At 26.2% G+C, this 21,127-nt stretch overlaps 1 protein-coding gene across 3 annotated transcripts in view; it reads right to left on the reverse strand.

Moving 5' to 3' along the window:
* LOC136088967 (receptor-type tyrosine-protein phosphatase epsilon-like) overlaps positions 1-21,127 on the reverse strand; it is a 158,580-nt gene that overhangs the window by 13,511 nt on the left and 123,942 nt on the right. For all 3 annotated transcript variants that reach the window (XR_010642672.1, XM_065814258.1, XM_065814259.1), the window contains 6 exons: positions 17,267-17,510; positions 17,052-17,106; positions 11,923-12,010; positions 11,649-11,815; positions 5,175-5,308; positions 689-728 (listed from right to left, as the gene is read on the reverse strand). Coding sequence is in view for 2 of the 3 variants with exons in the window: in XM_065814258.1 (XP_065670330.1) it covers positions 689-728; positions 5,175-5,308; positions 11,649-11,815; positions 11,923-12,010; positions 17,052-17,106; positions 17,267-17,510 (728 nt within the window). In the remaining variant the exon portion in view is untranslated. The remainder of the gene's footprint in view (positions 1-688; positions 729-5,174; positions 5,309-11,648; positions 11,816-11,922; positions 12,011-17,051; positions 17,107-17,266; positions 17,511-21,127) is intronic.

Consider the following 21,127-nt stretch of genomic DNA (forward strand, 5'->3'; position numbering starts at 1 on the left):
CTGAATTTCCTGTTCAGCAGTGCAAGTTTTACAGAGCACAACAAACTTGACATCCAAACTGAAATGTACAAATCTGGTCAAGTAAACTCAGAGAACACAACTTTTTTAGGGGTAGTCAATCCTTTCCTAAGTATGTTGGAAGAAAATTAATAAAATCTAACTGTATAAAATCTCGTACTAACTCACTTAACATTAAAAAACAAGGAATAAAATAATATTTAACAATATTTAATAATTCACTAAAAAAAATCAGTGGATAGCGGAAAGAGGTTGCAATTAACTTTATCAGCGGATAGTGGAAAGTGGTTTGAATTAATTTTATACCTAAGCTTTTGCAAGTCAGTATTGAGCTTTATTGAGTCAATATGCTGTTAATTAAATGTATTTATATATATATATGTTCTATTAAAATAAAAATGTAAAAAAAAAAGTTAGAATTTTTTTCAGTAATTTTGTATTAATTTTATATTTTATATATGTAGATGTTCGGAACATCTACAAATAATTATTATTATCATATTTAGCCATATATGTTCTATGGATATAAATATAAATACAAATTCAATAATGAACAAATTTATATTTATAGTATACATTATTAATCTGGTTAATCATTGTAAAGTAATATTGTAAATATACATTGCTCTGTCTGCTGAAAATTTATAAGAAACAATAATTTGAAAATTACCATTAAACTCAGGAAACCATGAACTAGTAAGTATTCGGCCCTAAAATATAGTTAATAAAAAATACAGCATTTATGAACAAATGAAAGGAAAAAAAAATTACGCACTTACAAACACACACACTGACATTACCCCTGAAATTTTTGGTCAATACTCTCACAATTAATAATATAATATGTTTCAAACATATCAATTTATTAAATGATGAATATAATCCGAATAAAGAAAAAAAATTATAATAATAAAAAAAAGTAAAATTTATTTTGCTGTGATAAATGTTCTTCTACCTGGATGGTCTTTATCTATACATAGATAAAGACCATCCAGGTAACATAAGAAAAATTTAAAATTTTAAAAAGAGACAAATAAATAGACTTTTTATAAAAATCAGTAAACAAAACTATTTTTAATTTTTATTGCTACATCCACTAAGTGTATGGGTTGGAGCAGCAATTGTTTCTTCGATTAATCTATGTCTTTTCTTCTTTTTCTAAAAAGTTAAAGCCAGCTTTTCCTAATTTTTTTTTTCTGATAGTACTAACTTGTTTTTATGAAAAATATTATTTTCACTTATTATTAGCTGAAACCTTTGGTAAACTTTATCAAGTATTCCAACAGTAAAATCAATTTTCTAAAAAAATGTTTTGCTTATTTCACTACATTATAAAAAACAAATTAATTTGATATTATTAATTTGTTGAACTAACATTCCGATATAATTGTTTATAATGTGATATAATTGTGATATAATTGTGATATAATTGTGATATAATTGTGATATAATTGTGATATAAATGTGATAATTGTGATATAATTGAACTAACATTCCGATATAATTGTTTATATTAAAACCATTTTTAGTCTTATTAATATTGCTACATTTTCTTACCCATAAAAGATGATCTCATCATGGTCACAACTATAACCCTCTACTTGACCAGGCTTTTATATATCCAAAAATAAATTTTCATTAGTCAAATTAAAAGCCAGAATATAAATCTTTAATATAATAATATAAAAATAAAGATTCAATTAGTAACACATACCTTTGTTTGAATACTTAATTTTTTTAAATGCAATAAGTTTATGACTTTTCAAAGTATACGCAAAATATACCAAACCTTTTATTTTATTTTATTTTTAAGCCCACAAGTTTCAAAAGTATTCATCCATATAAAAGAACAGTTGTGACAATTTCAACAACTAAACCATTGGAATTAGAGATTGAATTCGAATCAGAAATTAAATAACTTTCTAATAATTCTGACCATAAAACAGCAAGAAAAGGAAAAAAGTAGAGAAAAGCCAAAAATCCTTGCAATCTTTAAACTTATTACCAGAAAAAAACTAAATGTTTTTCGCAACTATATCTTGGTATAACTTTGAACATTAAGTTGTTTTTTTATCAAAGAGCCTCATAACTTAAAACCTGTATCTATGAACTCAATAGATTATGCATGCAATTATGTATCTGTAAATAAAAAATTTATTTATATGAAAAAAATACTTTTAATTTTAAAAAATTGAGTATTAAAACATTTTGGAAAAACTGGTTATAAAAGATCTGATAATTGTTTTGTTGACAGAATTTGCAATTGCTTTATAAATTTATGATAACAACTCTACTCTAAATGTTGCTTTTCAGTAAGAAAAGTTAGACGTTTCAGTAAAAAAAGTTAGATTTTTCAGTAAGAAAAGTTAGATTTTTCAGTAAGAAAAGTTAGATTTATAAGAAATATATAATCAATAATCCAACAATGTATGTTGGATTACTGATTATATATTTGTTATAAATTTTTTTGATTAATACAATAATGCCATCAAGTTTCAAATCCTAAAAAGTCTCCAAATATTACCTTAGTGTCTAAGGGCAGGTCGGCGCCTTTAGAAGAACAATTCTTCTTGAATTTGGAGTTTTTGTTTTTCTTTATTTGTCTCTATTATAACCTTATTATCACTTGCACACTAATATGATAAAAAACAGGTCAAAATATTTTTGATTTATTTCACCACATTCCAACAACTCAATTTATACAACATTTTAATTTTTGGATTCTATTGTAAAGTGATTAAATTGCTTACTTGATTGAAAAAAAAAAGTGCCTTATTCCACAGTAAAGTTTTATCAAAGAAGCATGAACTATTTTTCAAGACAGCATTTTCAGAATCAACAAAACTTATTTGCAACATAGAAGTTCCAAAAATAAAAATTTTATTTAACCAATCTTAAGTAAGTTGAAATTTTTTTAAAGGTTCTCATTCTTTTAGTTTTTTGTTGTCATTTTTTTTTCAATTTTTTATAATATTTGTTTAATGATTTATGCAAAAATATATTTAACCTTAACATTTTTCTTTGCATGTTTATTTAAAAATACTTTTGTGTTATAGTATGTAATCATTTTTAAATCAACTAGAATTTTTGAACAACCTTGTTTTTCAAGGTTCCTGTTTCAATGATAAAAGATACATATATATACATATCATATATATATATATATATATAAAACTTTATATAACTATTTATATAAAGTTTTTTTTAAAAGATATTTTGATTTTGTTTAACTTATAATTATGTTATAATGATTTTATTATATTCTTTAAAATTTTTAATGAAAATAATGTAACTTAAATTTTAATAAATATTATAATATCATATATATTACTACATCTTTTCAAGATGTAATTGAGAGCTTGAAAGTTGTAATTAAGAAAAGTAAGATGTAATTGAGAAATACAACATGTAATTTAGAAGCCGCAATATGTAATTAAGAAACACAACATGTAATTAAGAAATTTTAAAATGTTGAGAAATTGAGAAACCGAACATGTAAATAAGAAATCGCAATATGTAATTTGAAAAACAAAAGTTGTAATTAAGAAATCATAATATGTAAATGAGAATACATTTTTTGTAATTGCGAATTCACAATGTAAGCTTAAAGGTCATTATAAAAACCTTTCTTGGACATGCATTTTAATAAGTTAATAATATCAAGTTTAGCATTTGTATGCACCAGCAATACAGTAATACAGTAATGGAATAGAAAGATCGTTGTGTTATTTGTTGATAAACTATGAACAGAAAACCTGTTATTAAATTGAATCAGTGCAAGCATTTATTTCACCAAATTTGTTTACACCCACTTCTGGAACAACCAGAACCACCTTGTCCAATTTGTAGACATGATATACATACAACTAAACAAGTTGAAAGGAAACATTATACTTTATCTTCATCAAATGATAAAAGAAGAGTTATTGAATGTGCTGAGTGAAATGACAATTGGGTGACTCTGGCGCAAACTTTAGGTGTCAAATATAAGACAACATACAAATGGGTTTTCAGCGGAAATTTAAATTTAATTGGAAGAGGTGTACCGCCAAAACCACAAATGCCTTTTTCATTATATTTTTTTTATTGATAATATATTATTATTTATTGAAAACCAACCCATATGGTCACCTTTACAAAAATAGGACCCAACCTAAAATTACAAGGTAAACTAAGGCAACAAAATTAAAAATACAAAAAATTTCTGACAATCTATATTATAAACTTTTCTCAATTACAACTTTTATCTTCTCAATTACCTCTTACGATTTCTTATTTACAACATTCATGTTTTAAATTACATCTTACATTTCTTAATTACAACTTTCAAGTTCTCAATTACATCTTAAAAAGGTGTAGTAGTATTTGCAGTTAAACGAAACTAATCATTAATTATAGTTTTAAAATAATCATAATTTTCTAGTCATGAAAAAATGTTTAATTAATATAAGAATTTATAACTGTTATACATTCTTGCATTAATTGTGTGAAAATGTTGTTTAATTAATATAAGAAATGTATAACTATCATACATTTTTTTATTATGTGATAGTGTTGTTTAATTAATACAAAATGTATAACTGTTATACATTCTTGTATTAATTGTGTGATAATGTTGTTTAACTAATACAAAAATGTATAACTGTTATAGTATAATAATGTTTAGATTTTAAATGATTATTATCTAAAAAATAAAAATAAAGATAACATAACATATTATGCTGTTAGCTTGATTTTAATATAAACCCAATATAGCACTACTGGATCACAATATAAAAGCATTTTGCTGTTAACTATATTCAAATTAAAACATTTTGTTGATTTATAACTAATTATTATTACAACATTATAACTAATGCTGTTATTTAAATAAATATCAAAATATAATGTAAAAAATAACAACATAATAACATCATCACAATAAAAAAATAACACTATTAATGCTTATATAGTGTCCCATATTCTGTTATTTTAATATGTTGATAAATCCAACCCACTTTTCTTATAGTATGAATGCCCTATATATATATATATATATATATATATATATATATATATATATATATATATATATATATATATATATATATATATATATTATATTAAAAATTATTTAAATATCACCAAGTACCATAATAACAATAATTAAAAATTACATCATCAAGAATATTTCTTTGAAAAAAGGTGTATATTTGACCAGCAATCAGTTCACCATTGAAATAGTGATCAATATAAATTTGATTATTATGAAACATCTTGGAACCATTGTTTGAAAATACTTCTTTGTTGCCTAAAAAAATTATTAGGTTATCTATGCCACTTCAGATTTATCAAATGACGTTAAAAATCATAAAAATATATTTTATAAGACATATAATATTTCAAAAATTGAAAAAAATTATAAATTTCATGTTGTACTACATGAAGTTATATAATAATACATATACTCTTGCAAAACTAAGTTGCTATTTTATGTATTTTATATATTTTTATATTTTTTCAAAAAAGCAATTTTAATAGCAGGAAGTTCAAAACCTCAAAAATTAAATTAAAAAAAAAAAAAAGTGATTTGTTTTATTACTTTTGCTCTAGTGGTTTTGGGGTAGATAATGCTTGTTAAGAATAGGAGTAGAAACTATATTTAAGAAAAATAAAATCTTTTTTTTATATTTTGTGTATTTTTATTCTATATATAAAGTAAGATATTGAAAATCCAATGATGGATGGATGATGGATACAATATAAATATATGCAATAAATAAATAATGGTTATGATGAATGAGCAAACACAAAATGCCTGTAAAAGTTTTCTATAAAAATTTTGTTTTTAAAGTACAGAGCTTCAAAGTATGAACAAAACATATTTAAAGTTTTGAAGTTTTTTATTTTGGAAAAATCAAATAAATTTTTAATGACTATTAGGGTGATTTTATTGTTTTTTTTTTTTGTTAAAAAACAATAAAAAAAATTTCATGCTGAGGTAGCCTAAGGATTTCACTAACTAATATGAGTTTCCATGCAAAATTTTATGTGTGCTGGATGCTTGTAACAGCTACAAGTAATAATCCATTTTTAAATAGATTTAGTGATTTTATTTATTAACATGTAATAACAGATATTTCATAACTTTAACTACAATATTTCATAATAAGATATTTCATGAGATATTTTTAAACATTATAAGTAATATATATATATATATATATATATATATATATATATATATATATATATATATATATATATATATATATATATGTATATATATATATATATACATATATGTATATTTGTGTATATAAATATATATATATATATATATATATATATATATATATATATATATATGTATATATATATATATGAGTGTGTGTGTATATATATATAAATATATATATATATATATATATATATATAATGGAAAAAGGTATGCCAAGCAAAAAAAAAAACAATAATTGAATTTTTAAAATTTGAAAAAAGATTTATTTCTTTTAAATAAATATATAAATAATAAAAAAGCACTAGAGGCCTTTCACTATTTTCATCAGTAGTGCTATGTTTAATGCTTTATCAAATTTTTTTATATTACTGTAGAAAGTTAGATAATAGAAAAATTAAATTGCTATATTGTAACTATGAGTTACCATTGTAACATTTTTTTAAAAAGGAAGTTTCAATTAAATGTGTCATGTTTTTGTTTATGTAAATGACTTTCATATGACAACAAATTTTTTTCACTTTTTAATTCAAGGAAAACAAAGAGTTGGAAAAAAGGTTCTATAGTTTTGTTGTGCAATCTCTGGCATTCAAATACATGATTGTCAAATTGGTCTGTAGAATTTCCTGTTCTGCAACTGGAAATATGACCATTAGTACGATTTCTTAAATTATTTGTTTTTCCAGTGTAAGTAGATAAACCATTACATGATAAACACTTTAAATAATAAATAACATTTTTGCTATTACAAGTAATGCGACTTTTAATATTCCAAATAGTTCCATTAGACGTCTCAAACTTATCAACTTCTTGTAAATATAATTGGCAAATTTTACAACGAATATCTTTACATTTGAATAAACCCGTTTTTTTGATAGATGAAATAGAATGAAATTTTGAAGAAGTTAGTTGTCTTAGTAAATTTGGTGGTTGTTTGTAGGCTATTACTGGATGTATATTTGAAAAAACCTCCTTTACCCTTGCATTAGTAGATAGACTAAGTAAAAGGTTAGTTTCTGTTAAAATAGGCTGGCAGTTTAAATTGCTATAAAATGTAGTTACCAGAGGAAAAACTTCTTTGGATTTTTTTAAAGGTGCTGGTCCTTGTAATTTGGCATTATGAAATGCTTTTTCTATAATATTATCTGGGTAAAGACATTCTTTTATGTGGAATACTTGTGTATAGATTGACAATGTCACATGTTAGTATTACACTGTCTGAATCAATATTTCTAGGGATTTTTCTTAAGAAAAATCCCTAGAAATATTGATTCAGACAGTGTAATACTAACATGTGACATTGTCAATCTATACACAAGTATCCACATAATCTAGGTCTTAAAGCATTACAATACTGGATTGAACAACAGAAAGATTTAATAGCAGATCGATTCACCTCCGATTTCCTCTTAGAATCGGCATCTTTCATTTTAGAAAACAATAATTTTATTTTTGACGACCAAGTATACCATCAGATTACAGGTACAGCCATGGGTACAGACTTTGCCCCAGACTATGCATGTCTTACAATTGGATTTTTAGAAGAAACTTTGCTTTTTCCAAAAATCTTACCAAAATACTTTTCAAAAGAAGAAGTTAAAAATATTGAACAGTTTTATTTTAGATATGTTAATGATGGTTTTAACATATGGCCAAAAAATCTAGACATCGCCAAGTTTAAAAGTTCTCTAGAAGAACTACATAATTCAATTAATTTTACGGTTGATTTAGGTACACAATACAATAAAAACGGAAATATCTACAATGTCATTAATTTTTTAGATGTATCGGTTATTCTTAAAAACAACAAACATATCAAAACAGATATATTTACAAAGAAACAAATACCCACGACTATTTAAATTACAATAGTTTTCATCCTTTCCACATAAAAAAGAATATCCCATATAATCTTGCTAAAAGAATAATTGTTTTTACCTCGGATTATGCTACAGAAAAACTACGTTTAACGGAACTAAAACTATGGTTAAAAGAATGTCTTTACCCAGATAATATTATAGAAAAAGCATTTCATAATGCCAAATTACAAGGACCAGCACCTTTAAAAAAATCCAAAGAAGTTTTTCCTCTGGTAACTACATTTTATAGCAATTTAAACTGCCAGCCTATTTTAACAGAAACTAACCTTTTACTTAGTCTATCTACTAATGCAAGGGTAAAGGAGGTTTTTTCAAATATACATCCAGTAATAGCCTACAAACAACCACCAAATTTACTAAGACAACTAACTTCTTCAAAATTTCATTCTATTTCATCTATCAAAAAAACGGGTTTATTCAAATGTAAAGATATTCGTTGTAAAATTTGCCAATTATATTTACAAGAAGTTGATAAGTTTGAGACGTCTAATGGAACTATTTGGAATATTAAAAGTCGCATTACTTGTAATAGCAAAAATGTTATTTATTATTTAAAGTGTTTATCATGTAATGGTTTATCTACTTACACTGGAAAAACAAATAATTTAAGAAATCGTACTAATGGTCATATTTCCAGTTGCAGAACAGGAAATTCTACAGACCAATTTGACAATCATGTATTTGAATGCCAGAGATTGCACAACAAAACTATAGAACCTTTTTTCCAACTCTTTGTTTTCCTTGAATTAAAAAGTGAAAAAAATTTGTTGTCATATGAAAGTCATTTACATAAACAAAAACATGACACATTTAATTGAAACTTCCTTTTTAAAAAAATGTTACAATGGTAACTCATAGTTACAATATAGCAATTTAATTTTTCTATTATCTAACTTTCTACAGTAATATAAAAAAATTTGATAAAGCATTAAACATAGCACTACTGATGAAAATAGTGAAAGGCCTCTAGTGCTTTTTTATTATTTATATATTTATTTAAAAGAAATAAATCTTTTTTCAAATTTCAAAAATTCAATTATTGTTTTTTTTTTTGCTTGGCATACCTTTTTCCATTATATTGTTTATTATCAATTTTGTAGTTATATATATATATATATATATATATATATATATATATATATATATATATATATATATATATATATATATATATATATGTATATATATATATATATATATAATAATGTTAAAAATCAGTTTATTTAACAGATTTCAGTAAACAGTGTTCAGTAAACAGTGTTCAAATTTCAAAAATTCAATTATTGTTTTTTTTTTTGCTTGGCATACCTTTTTCCATTATATTGTTTATTATCAATTTTGTAGTTATATATATATATATATATATATATATATATATATATATATATATATATATATATATATATATATATATATATGTATATATATATATATATATATAATAATGTTAAAAATCAGTTTATTTAACAGATTTCAGTAAACAGTGTTTCAAAACCAATTCTTGTTTAACCGTACATAGCACTGGAAATAGTAGAATACTGCTGATGTCAAATAAAAACACTTTTGTTTATTTTTATTCATATTATTATTCAAGATCGTATTGAACATGTCCACCAACTACCCCATCCTTTCCCCAACCCTAAAGACCCCGCTCTTACTACTGTCTGCTATTTAGTTCTTATTATAAACTCTATTCACTTGAATGCAAAGTTGATTATTTTTTATTTAAAATTTTCTAAATATTTAAATCAATTTTTCGTTCAAATGCATGTATATTTTAGAACAATGGGAAGAGCAAAAGCTTAAGAAGGAACTGTAACACTGAGCAAGTAGTCAATTACCTATCAATTGTCATGATGTCATTTTTGTATTATTTCTCTCAAGGTTAAAAGATTCATGTTAATCAAGACTAATTTTGGTTGTATATAAAAAGACACCTTGCAGAGGTAGGAAGCGCAAAGGGAATGACAAACCTTGCAATGCTAAGACAGGAGAATATTGTTTGCTTCAAAATATTGTAAATATTTGGGCCTCTGTGGTTTTAAAAACTATGCTGTTTGTGAAGTAGGCATACAAGTTACCAGGAATTTAAAAGAAATATGAAGCTGTTTGTATTGAGAAAACACTTCTGTTTGTTTTATGTCTAATGAAACAAAATATATCTCAAAAACAACAATAATTGGGATATAAATGAAACTGCTGTGTCTGTACACGCAGCATATTTGATACAAATGATATTTTTGATATTTCAAAATATTCTACCGGAGTCTGGAGTAAAATAGCCATATCACCGCAGGAAAAACTCAGAGAAGTCAATAATTGTTTGATGAAAATTCAGAACTTGTAACTGATACTGCTAGTCTATTAACAAGAACTCTCTTCCTCTCATTCTTTATGGGTACAGATTTTGCTAAAGTCAGCTAAAAGATTTTTTTTTTGATTTTACATTTTTCTTCAGAGAGTGTTATTAATATTATATAAACAAGTTAGTTTCCAAGGCTAACTTTATTGTTGCCCTATACTTTTCTCCTTCATTTTTGAAATCCAGCAATGCTGAACATACAGTTGTAAATGACCTTGGAGAATACGAAGCACATTGAAATCATTTGAAAAGATTATGATATTGGTAGTGTTTTACTAAAAACTCTTAACAAACATACATAAATTTTTCCCCAAAGTGTGTTACTATAGAATTGGATGTTCCTGATGTTAAAAAGCTATTTACATTCCCTATACCAAAAATAAAAGATTTATGGTTAGAGGCTCCTGGGAAGATATCATACAAGTCTAAATAAAATTAAAAACTTAATCACAGAGGAAACCTGGCTTCTATTTATTTTTACCAATACAACAAGTGCTGGAAAAAAAGTGGTATCAGACTAAGGAACACCTCTAGGTACTTGCATCTTATAAAAACTTTTGTAATTTTGTATCAGGATTAAATGCCACTAATGATTGTGCAGATAGAAATACCAGTTTTATCCAAAAGCCCTGATACATTCCACAACAAAGATCAATGTCAAAATATACTGCTGACTGTATGAGAGCAAAGAAAGCTTGTCTCCAAAAACATGTCACAGACTGAACTCATTTAAAAAAAATGCAGAGATGTTAATAATTGTAATCAAGTGACTACTTTTTTCTTTAATAAAGAATAACAAACAGTTGAAATAAAGTTGAAAATGTTCCATTTTACTGAAAATTTACCTTTTCTTTAAAACTCATAAACCAACCATGTTGTGTGGTTGGTTTGGTGGTCCATGTTGAAATCCTAAATTTTTGGTCAATTTGGCATGGAACAACCCAAAATTTACTAAAACCTCCACCCATCCTTTAAAGTCTAACGTTAAAAAAAGAAAAAAAAAAAAGAGAAATAATTACAACAAAAATTTTTCATTAAAATTTTAGAACTTAAAATTCAAGAAAGAAAAAATTAATTAACCAAAGTGATTCCTAAAACCAGGGTTGCCACTCACATACTCAAAAGTTGTTACTTTTCAATTTTTTTTTTAATATAAAAAAGAAGAACTTACCTAAAACAAATTTTCTGTATTTTCCATACATGGACGCATTAAATGAAGCAGCAATGTAAGGTTCATTATAATCTGCAGTTGCATAATCTTTAAAATAATTATAAGTAGATGTGGCATTTTTAACAATTGTATTCATGTTAATTTTCATTGCAACAACTTCGTAAATCCTTCAAAATAAAAATTGTATAAAACTTTGTATAACAATTATTATATTATTTATAAAAATTGTATAACAAATTATATGAATAAACAATGCTTTGAAAACAACGCTTACATTGTATTTGAAGGTCCTTTTGTCAACTCAATGATATGTCCATGAATTCGATCCCATTGCATAGTATTTAAAGGTAAGGTTTTGCGATCTAAAGTACCTCTTTATTAAAACTATATTTTTCTTATAACTTAAATAGGGTCATATCTTCCTGTATCATAATTTTAATAAAATTTTCAGCTTTAAAACTTTATAACTCCAAATCCATAAGAGATTTTAATTTCGGATTTTTGGGTGAAAAATTTTATTTTTTTAAACTCAATTATTAATTAATGTCTATTAACCATATTTAAGTAAAGCTATTTTTAAACTTTATTTTAAAAAACAAATTTTAGAGTGAAAAAACGATTTTTTGGTTCTTTGATGTAAAATTTTCAATTCCAAGTGAATCAGATCCTAGTTATGAGCCTAATTTTTAACAGACATCATCAATTTGACATCAGATTAAATTGTCCAATGCCTTTTTAATGATTGCTAAATAACAATTCTTAATAGATAATTATTTAAGTTTTGTAAATTTCTATTTACACAATCAATAAGGATTGCAACACCATAATTCCCTTGTAGATTAATTCCGCACAAAGGAATTCTCGAGTGAATGTATATAAAAGCTGCATTTTTATTGATTCACATGTTACCCCACAACAAATTCATCCGTATCCTAAAGCGGCTCCATGGAATTCAAACACTAATAATCAAGGACACCATAAGGGTAGATCTATAACAGCCACAGATACCCCGCAAAGAGGCACTTGCAGCTGCAAAAAAAGCAAGAATGTTGAAGAAGCTTACAAAAAAGACAATGAAGAATAAGATTCTACAAGGAAAACCCTCATAAAAAACAATCCTTTATGAATCATCGTTAGATGAATCAATAGACCTACAAACTTTAACGATACTACATATAACCTGAGTACTTATAGACATAATGACGATGGATTTAATGACAGTAATGCTGATAATTTTGATGTTCCATGAATCAATAGACCTACAAACTTTAACGATACTACATATAACCTGAGTACTTATAGACATAATGACGATGGATTTAATGACAGTAATGCTGATAATTTTGATGTTCCATGATGTGTCATTTTAAGGACACGATTTATTTTAAGTGCAATTTAGATGAATACCAATTGCAATTATTTATAAATGAAAAATATCATTGATGAAATTGCTTATTTATTTATTTAATGTCCATAACCTTCTCTATACATGTCCAAAGTCACCTTACGTCAGCATACGGGGTGACTGCAGGCACTTGACTAGCATTTTTTAAATAGTTTTGAAATTATAAAGAATGTTAAAATGTTAAAATATACTCAATGCAATACTTAATGCAATACTCAATGCAACTGCGATTGCCGATCGAAACTTTGTCACCTCACCTTGACATTCATATTACTCCAGCTTCTGTATCTAAAGTGATTTCCTGCCTAGACTCTTCTACAGCTTGTGGCCCAGACAACATACCTGTTATTGTCTTGCAGAAGTTTTCTCTGGAGCTGTCGTCTATACTCTCAAAACTATTCAACAAGTGCTTATCAGAGTCTTGTTTTCCAGCCTGCTGGAAAGCGGCATCTGTTATCCCTATCTTCAAAAATTCTGGAGAGCGATCTGATTCGTCTAACTACCGTCCCATAAGTCTTCTTCCTATCGTAAGCAAGGTTTTTGAATCTTTAATTAACAAAAACTTAATTTCTCATCTTGAATCTAATAACTCACTTTCTGACCATCAATATAGATTTCGATCTTCTCGTTCTACAGCTGATTAGCTAACAGTAATAACTGACAGGTTTTATCGTGCATTAGATGAAGGTGGAGAGGTTAAGGCCATCGCTCTTGACATTTCAAAAGCTTTTGATAAAGTTTGGCATGCTGGTCTTCTCCACAAGCTTACTTCTTATGGTCTATCTGGCAACATCTTTAAGATTATTGAATCCTTCCTTTCCAATTATAAAATAAAAGTTGTCCTTGATGGACAGCACTCTTCTTCTTATTCTGTAACTTCAGGGGTTCCTCAAGGTTCTATCCTTGGCCTTATACTCTTTTTAATTTACATTAACGATCTTCCAGATATTCTCACATCTAAGTGGCATTGTTTGCTGATGATACTACCATTTAATCTTGTAGCGATAAGAAGCCAACAATCTCTGATTGCTTGGAGGGAGCATTTGAGCTTGAAAAGGATCTCACTTCTGCTACAGCATGGGGCTCACAGTGGCTGGTGAACTTCAATACAGGTAAAACTCAATTTTTTTCAGCCAATCGTTATCGCAATAACTTAGATCTTCCTATATTTAACCATGAATGGTGATGTACTCAATGAGTCATCTACTCTTCATCTTCTAGGATTAACTCTTACTTCCAATCTTTCTTGGAAACCATATATCAAATCAGTTGCAAAATTAGCATCTGCTAAGGTTGCATCTTTTTATCGAGCTCGTCACTTTCTTACTTCGGATTCTATTCTCTATCTCTATAAATCTCAAATCCGGCATTGTATGGAATATTGTTGCCATATCTGGGGCGGATCTTCTAATGATGCCCTTTCTCTTTTAGACAAGGTGCAAAAACGCATTGTAAACATAGTTAAACCTGCTCTTGCAGCCAACCTCCAACCATTATCACATCGTCGTAATGTTGCTTCTCTTTCTCTTTTCTACAAATACAATAATGGGCACTGCTCTAAAGAGCTAGCATCTCTTGTGATATCTACTAAATAGCATTCTCGTGTTACTTGTCATTCAATTAAGTGTCATCCTTTTTCTGTGACTGTTCCTAAGTGCTCCAAAAACGCTTATTCGTCTAGTTTTTTTCCTCGAACATCAGCTCTTTGGAATTTGCTTCCTTCATCTTGCTTTCCTGATTCATATAATTTGCAATCCTTTAAGTTGTCTGTCAATCGTTATCTTGCTCTACAATCTTCATCTTTTCTCTTCCAGTAACTTCTAACTTTAATTAATGGCTACTTGCAGCCTTGTTGGAAGCGAAGATGTTTAAAAAAAAAAAAAAAAAAAAACTAAGGCATAGAACAAACAAACTCGTAAAAAAAAAAGCCGATAATTTTAAACAAATCTGTTTGATTGTTAGTGGCAAACGAAACAACTTTTTATTTATTGGTATTTAATTTATGCAAACGAAGAATTCGTAAATAATGGTAAAATATGAAGCATCTATTAGTTTTGCAGGAGATACATCCATATAACAATAAAGATATCTTGAAGTGTTTTTTTGACATAATTTATGAACCTAATTACAAACTAATACATCTGTGTTGGTAGATTTATAAAAATATGTTACTTTTAAAAACAGTAGGAATGAATTATGTAATATATATTTCATTTTGAGCTGTGCTAACAACAAAAAGTATTTATCTTAATACATTACTGAAGCCATAATAGCTATTTCTATCGACTTAGTGTTCAAAGATATAATTGTTTTTATAACAATAAGTTAATTGTAACTTATGTTACTTTTATATTATTGTTATAAAAATAAAAGAAACCATATCTCAATTAAAGTTTACTACTGATATAAAAACGAAATGAGTTTGAAAATGAAAGTAATTTGTTTATAAAGTTAACCGCTCTGTTTTTTAATTGTTTACGCATTCTGAATGGAATAAATTATTTTTTCAAGATAGCCGAATAAGTCCCGAGTATTTCAAAAAATGATACTAAATACGAAAACAGTTTTTTGAATGGGGCTAAAAGTTATGATTATTTATGCAAAAATGACTTTTGTAGAAAAATCAACACTACATTAGTTTATCTGAATCTAACGTGACATTATTGTTAAACATACTCATTTAGGAGTGGTATTGAAAATAATAACTTCAATTTTCATAAAATAATGGTTTTTCATGGATAATTTTCCCAAATAATGTCTGACTATAAATGTCAAGTTACATTCATTGAAAACAAACACCAATATGTGCTTTTATGAAAAAATCAAATCCATAGACTTATCTATAGCCAAGCCCCAAGGTACATTATGCTGAAAACTACATCTTTTCTAAATAAAACTATGCTTGACGATTTGATATAGCCGCATAACTTTTACTAGATTATAACAGTGGTTAAAATAATCTTTCCATACATACCAAATATGTCATACTTTTTGATGAAAAACTTGTTTTTAAATATGTTCTCAACATTGTTATTGCTGTATTTATTTTATTACTATTAATCTTAGAATTTAATTTAATAAAATGAATTACTTTTATAATCAAAATTGTTTGCATTAAATGGAAATATTCCTGTCAACATAAATCTGTTTATAATACTTTTTTTCATATTTGGATCCATAAAAAATTATTCAACAACTTTGGTATATTTTCTCTGAGAATTTCATTAAAATCATTATCCTATTTAAAATGACAAAAATATTCCCCCACTTTTGTTCCAATGCTCTAAAAACACATTTAATGGTTGTAAGATGTGTGCAGCATTTGGAAAAAATGAAATCAAGTTTATTCTTTCTGATAAGCAATACACGCTGAGTTCCTTAGACAGATGCAAGCAATGTTCATCCATGAAAATATATATTGGTAATTGTGTATAACTAAATTTCAAATATGATTATTACAAATTTTTAAAGTACTCATAAAAGCAGTTGCCAATCATTTGTTGTTATTGTTTTTACTGAGACACCAACCTGGTGGTGCAAAAGCAGCAATATTTTCTAGCATTCAAACATACTTATGTAATGTTAAAGATGGCGCCAATACTTATGTAATGTTAAAGATGGAGCAAATTCAGTACCTGCATTTATGCAAAACAGAGTTGTAACATTTTTTTATTGCTGTTGTTACATTCTTTATCAACATTTCTTTCTTTAACACAAATTATAAATTTTTAGTCATTAAAAAATTATTTTTTTTCACTGTAAACAAAGTCATTTCATAGAAAAAAAATCATACATGGATAGAAAGCATCTCAAAACTTTAAAGTTAAATCTTTTTAATAACATATTATTACTAAAATAAATAATATTTATTAATAAAATTTAATTTAATAATATATTATTTATAAAATAAAATTAAAAATTGACTTTAGCTAAAACCACGGTTGGGGCTCACAATAGAAGACATAACCCTAGATTGATTATTCAGGAAATGTGCTTACCTATAGTTAACATTATGGCATCACCATAATATGTTAAGTTGCTAAAAAAATTATCCTAAAAATAAATAGAAAACAATAATTTATTAAATTAATTTTTTCACATAAAACAAGTCAGAAATCACAAACTTAAAACTTTAGACAAAAGCATTTAAAACACATAGAACAATAAATTCAAAAACTTAATAATTTAATACACAAAAAAATATAACCATCACCTTGATAATAGCACGAATATAAAGAAACACTTTTCTAGTAGTAGGCACTTTTGCATTTAAATCATTTACTGTTTCAAAACCTTCATAAAATTTTAAAGACCTGGAAATAGAGTTGTTTGAAGGAAATGTTGCAGCTAAAAAATATGGAAGGTTTAGTGATTCAGCAGTTGATTGATCTTTCAAAGTTAAAGTTTCCATATTCAGTGAAGATATATTCTCATAAGCAATAATAATCTCAAAAAAACTAAAAAAAGTTATAAGAATTTATTTTTTTAAGCACAATACACTTTTAACTCTTACAATATCATATAAAATGTAATATATAAAACTAAACATCTTAATATACATTGTCCTCCAAAGCATTAGCAACTAAATTAAAAAAAATAGTTTTTTTACTTTTTACTAATTAGAGCAACATTTTTTAATTATGTTTTAAATGGTTAATATCATATATAAGAAAAAAGATTTGTACATAATAAGACTACTTAAAAATGAATAAACACGTTTTTTTGCTTAAACTGGTATTTTAATGCAAAAATATGGTCTTCCAACTTTTCTATAACTACTCTAAAAAATACTAAAATCATTAGTTAATGGCATATCCTTTACTTTTTAAGATCATGGAGCATCTTCTCAGCATACACTCTATGAGTTTATTAATTTTTTCTTGTATGATCTCATTCCACGTGGTTTCAATTTTATTACTTTAATTTGATTTATTTCAAACCATTCTTTAACAAGTTTAGATGTCTGTTTGGGGTCATTGTCTTGTTGAAATGTCTATAAAATAGGCATATTATTATCAGTATGAACCACTTTTTCCTTAAGAATATCACAATAAATATATTGATCAATAATGCCATTTGTTCTGTAAATAGGTCCAACTCCACTAAAATTAGAAAAACAACCCTAAACCATTGTACCTTTTCACTACCATGCTTGATTGTTTCTCTTAAGTATTTAGGATCTAAGCATTTACCTTTAGGCCTACATACTTTTAAATTGCCATCAGGACCTTTCCTATTCCAATTTCAAATTACTTTATTCCAATCATTTATAGTCCATTCTCTATGAGCATTTGCAAATTCAATTCTAGCTTTTCGATTCTTTTGAGATATGAAAGGTTTTTCTTGCTGCTCTAAAGCTCAAAAGTCCTGAAAGTTGTAACTGTCTACAAACGGTATTTTGAGACATGGAAACGTTTAGTTAATTAATATCACTAGCACTGTTTTTTTAATGATATCATTAGCACAACATGTTTTGTGTGATCTTCTGCCATTATGTTCTATTTCTAAAGGACTGCCTTTAACAAATTGTTTGATTATTTGACTTACAATTGACTTGGTAATAGAGTATTTTGTTGCAATTTCTTTTTGTTTGACTTCTTTCTTATAATCTTTTACAACACATTATCAAAAAGCTAAATTATAAAATCCAAAACAGCATAAACACACGATCTCAAATTAATATTGTAATGATTGCAACACTCAATTTTCCTCTCTGGACAAAAATTAACAGTTAGTCTATTCTCATTGGATAAGTATTAATGATTACAGCACTAAAATTCCCCTGGACGTTATTTTCACAAGAAGGAATTCTTGTGCGGATGATTTTTCGAGAGTTTTTTAAAGTAACTATAAAAAAGTTGCTAATGTTTTGGAAGTCACATTTTTTGCATAAATATACCAAAAGAGGCAAAAAAACACATTCAGGCTTTGGCAGGAATGGCAGATTATAGCCTGCGCCCGCCTCCACACCTGTGCAAATCAGTTTACACGGGCGAAATAAAGCCGTGCAAAATAAAATTTTTTGGTAAAAATAAAGTTAAATATTTTAATGTTTTTATTTAGTTATTCTTTTAAAAACTTCTCAAATGATAAAACTTTGTAAAACTGTTTGTGTTGTTTTTATAAAAATCAAAAAAGTTATTTCAAACAGCTACAACTGTTCTCCTCCAACCCGTCGTTAAATAATTTTGAAGCAATATAAAATAATTTCTTATTTTTTTACTTTGAGAAAAAATTTCTCTCAATATTAGATGAAAATATGAACAACCAACCAATGAAAATATTTTAAGCTTTTTAAAACTTTGACCCTCCTGTTTTATTAAACGTTATTATTAAAGTTTATAATATTTTAGAAAAATTTCCGACCCTCCGTTTATTAAGATCCCCACCCCCTCCCGTTTATTCAGCAGGGTAGAGTAAATAGTTAGCAGCATTTTAAAAAATTAAGCCGGCACATAAAAATTATAAGCGTAAAATTTTATAGTAAAATTTTCGAATAACTGTAACATTTTCTTATTTGAATAACTCAATAAAAATTAATAAAGTTGTCATACCAAATGTAATTTTTTAAGTTGCTCTTGCGCTTCAGAAAATAAGTGTTAACAATTTAAAAACTTCATTAATATCAACAAAAAAATCTGTCAGTAGAGTCACCAGTTATTGAAAATTACTTTTGCTAATTACTTTGAATGAATGAGTTTTAATACAACTGCCGTTCTTTTGTTACATAACTCTAAAAAATCTATCACGAAATAATAGATATAAAAATTCCACGAAAATAATCGCAAGGTAACGTAAGTGATGTAACATAAGTTAAAAACCTAGTACCAAGAAAACAAGTATATCTTTCTTAGCCGGTCACCTCTGATAATTTTTTTTTTTATTATTGTAATAAGTATTGAATTCTCAACATCTTGTAAAAATTTCTAACACGATCCGCATTAATGGTTCGCAAATATTCGACTTAAAAGTTGCAACACTTTTTTTACCTTGTTTTCTGCATAACGTAAGTTAAGTGGCATTTTCGGTAATAAATTTGCCCTCTTTTAGCCAGACTCAAAACTTTTTAGCTTGTTTTATTCTTTAGACTGACAGCTTTCATAAAAATCAGCTAAAAATATAATTTACAGTTTAAATATGCAAATATTTGATAAAGTTGTTGCGCGTGTAACGTAAGTTAAAAATGGAATTGCCCATATATAAAATAATACTGCATTCAATACCCTTCTATTGGTTCTATTCATAAAAAAATGTAAAAAAGATTTGTTTTTTTTTAAAATTCATAAGGCTTTTTTTTATACACACCTATATTATATAAGAAGAATATATTTAAGTTTTATATATATCAGAATCTTAAAAAATCTATTTGTACTAAGTCTCTTAGAAATTAACAATTAGATCAAATTTTAACTTACATATCACATCAACATAACATATATTTTCTCCTAATTTCTGAAAAGAATATAAAATCAATTACGAGTTCATAAAAGAGTTTGATAGTAAATTGAACGAAAATATAGTAGTAGTTAAAATTTTAGTCTAAACAGTTGAAAAACAATTGTAAAAGAATAGAATTCTTTGGTTCAAGGTTTATTTAAAAAAAGGTTTCAATATAATTGTCACTATAGCTTAGAGATATCATAGCTTGTCTTTATAGCTTAGAGATATCATAGTTAAATTTTAAAAATTTAATTTAATTTACAAAGCAAAAGAAAAATGAATTAACTAAAGAAGGGCTATAAAAAAATAAGTCAGTATATTAATACTTAAATAGATCTTGAAAAATAGCTACGTTCATTGCAAAATTTTTTAAGCAAACATCAAGATGCTTGAATAAAGAAACATAATGGTTGCAAAAGTTATTTTTCTGCTATTTTTTGCGTTGCTTGCAAATTATTGGTTTGACTATATCTGGAATAAATCAACAAAAATCTGATTACACAACTGATGAAACTGGAGAATAAAAGAATAAAGTCTGGATGAAAATCGAGAAACAAAACCAAAACAAAAACATAATAACAAAAACTCACTAAGTAGAGCACACATTAATAACTCTGAACAAAAGATAAAAACT

Source organism: Hydra vulgaris, chromosome 12, assembly GCF_038396675.1.
Source record: "Hydra vulgaris chromosome 12, alternate assembly HydraT2T_AEP".
Lineage (NCBI taxonomy): Eukaryota > Metazoa > Cnidaria > Hydrozoa > Anthoathecata > Hydridae > Hydra > Hydra vulgaris.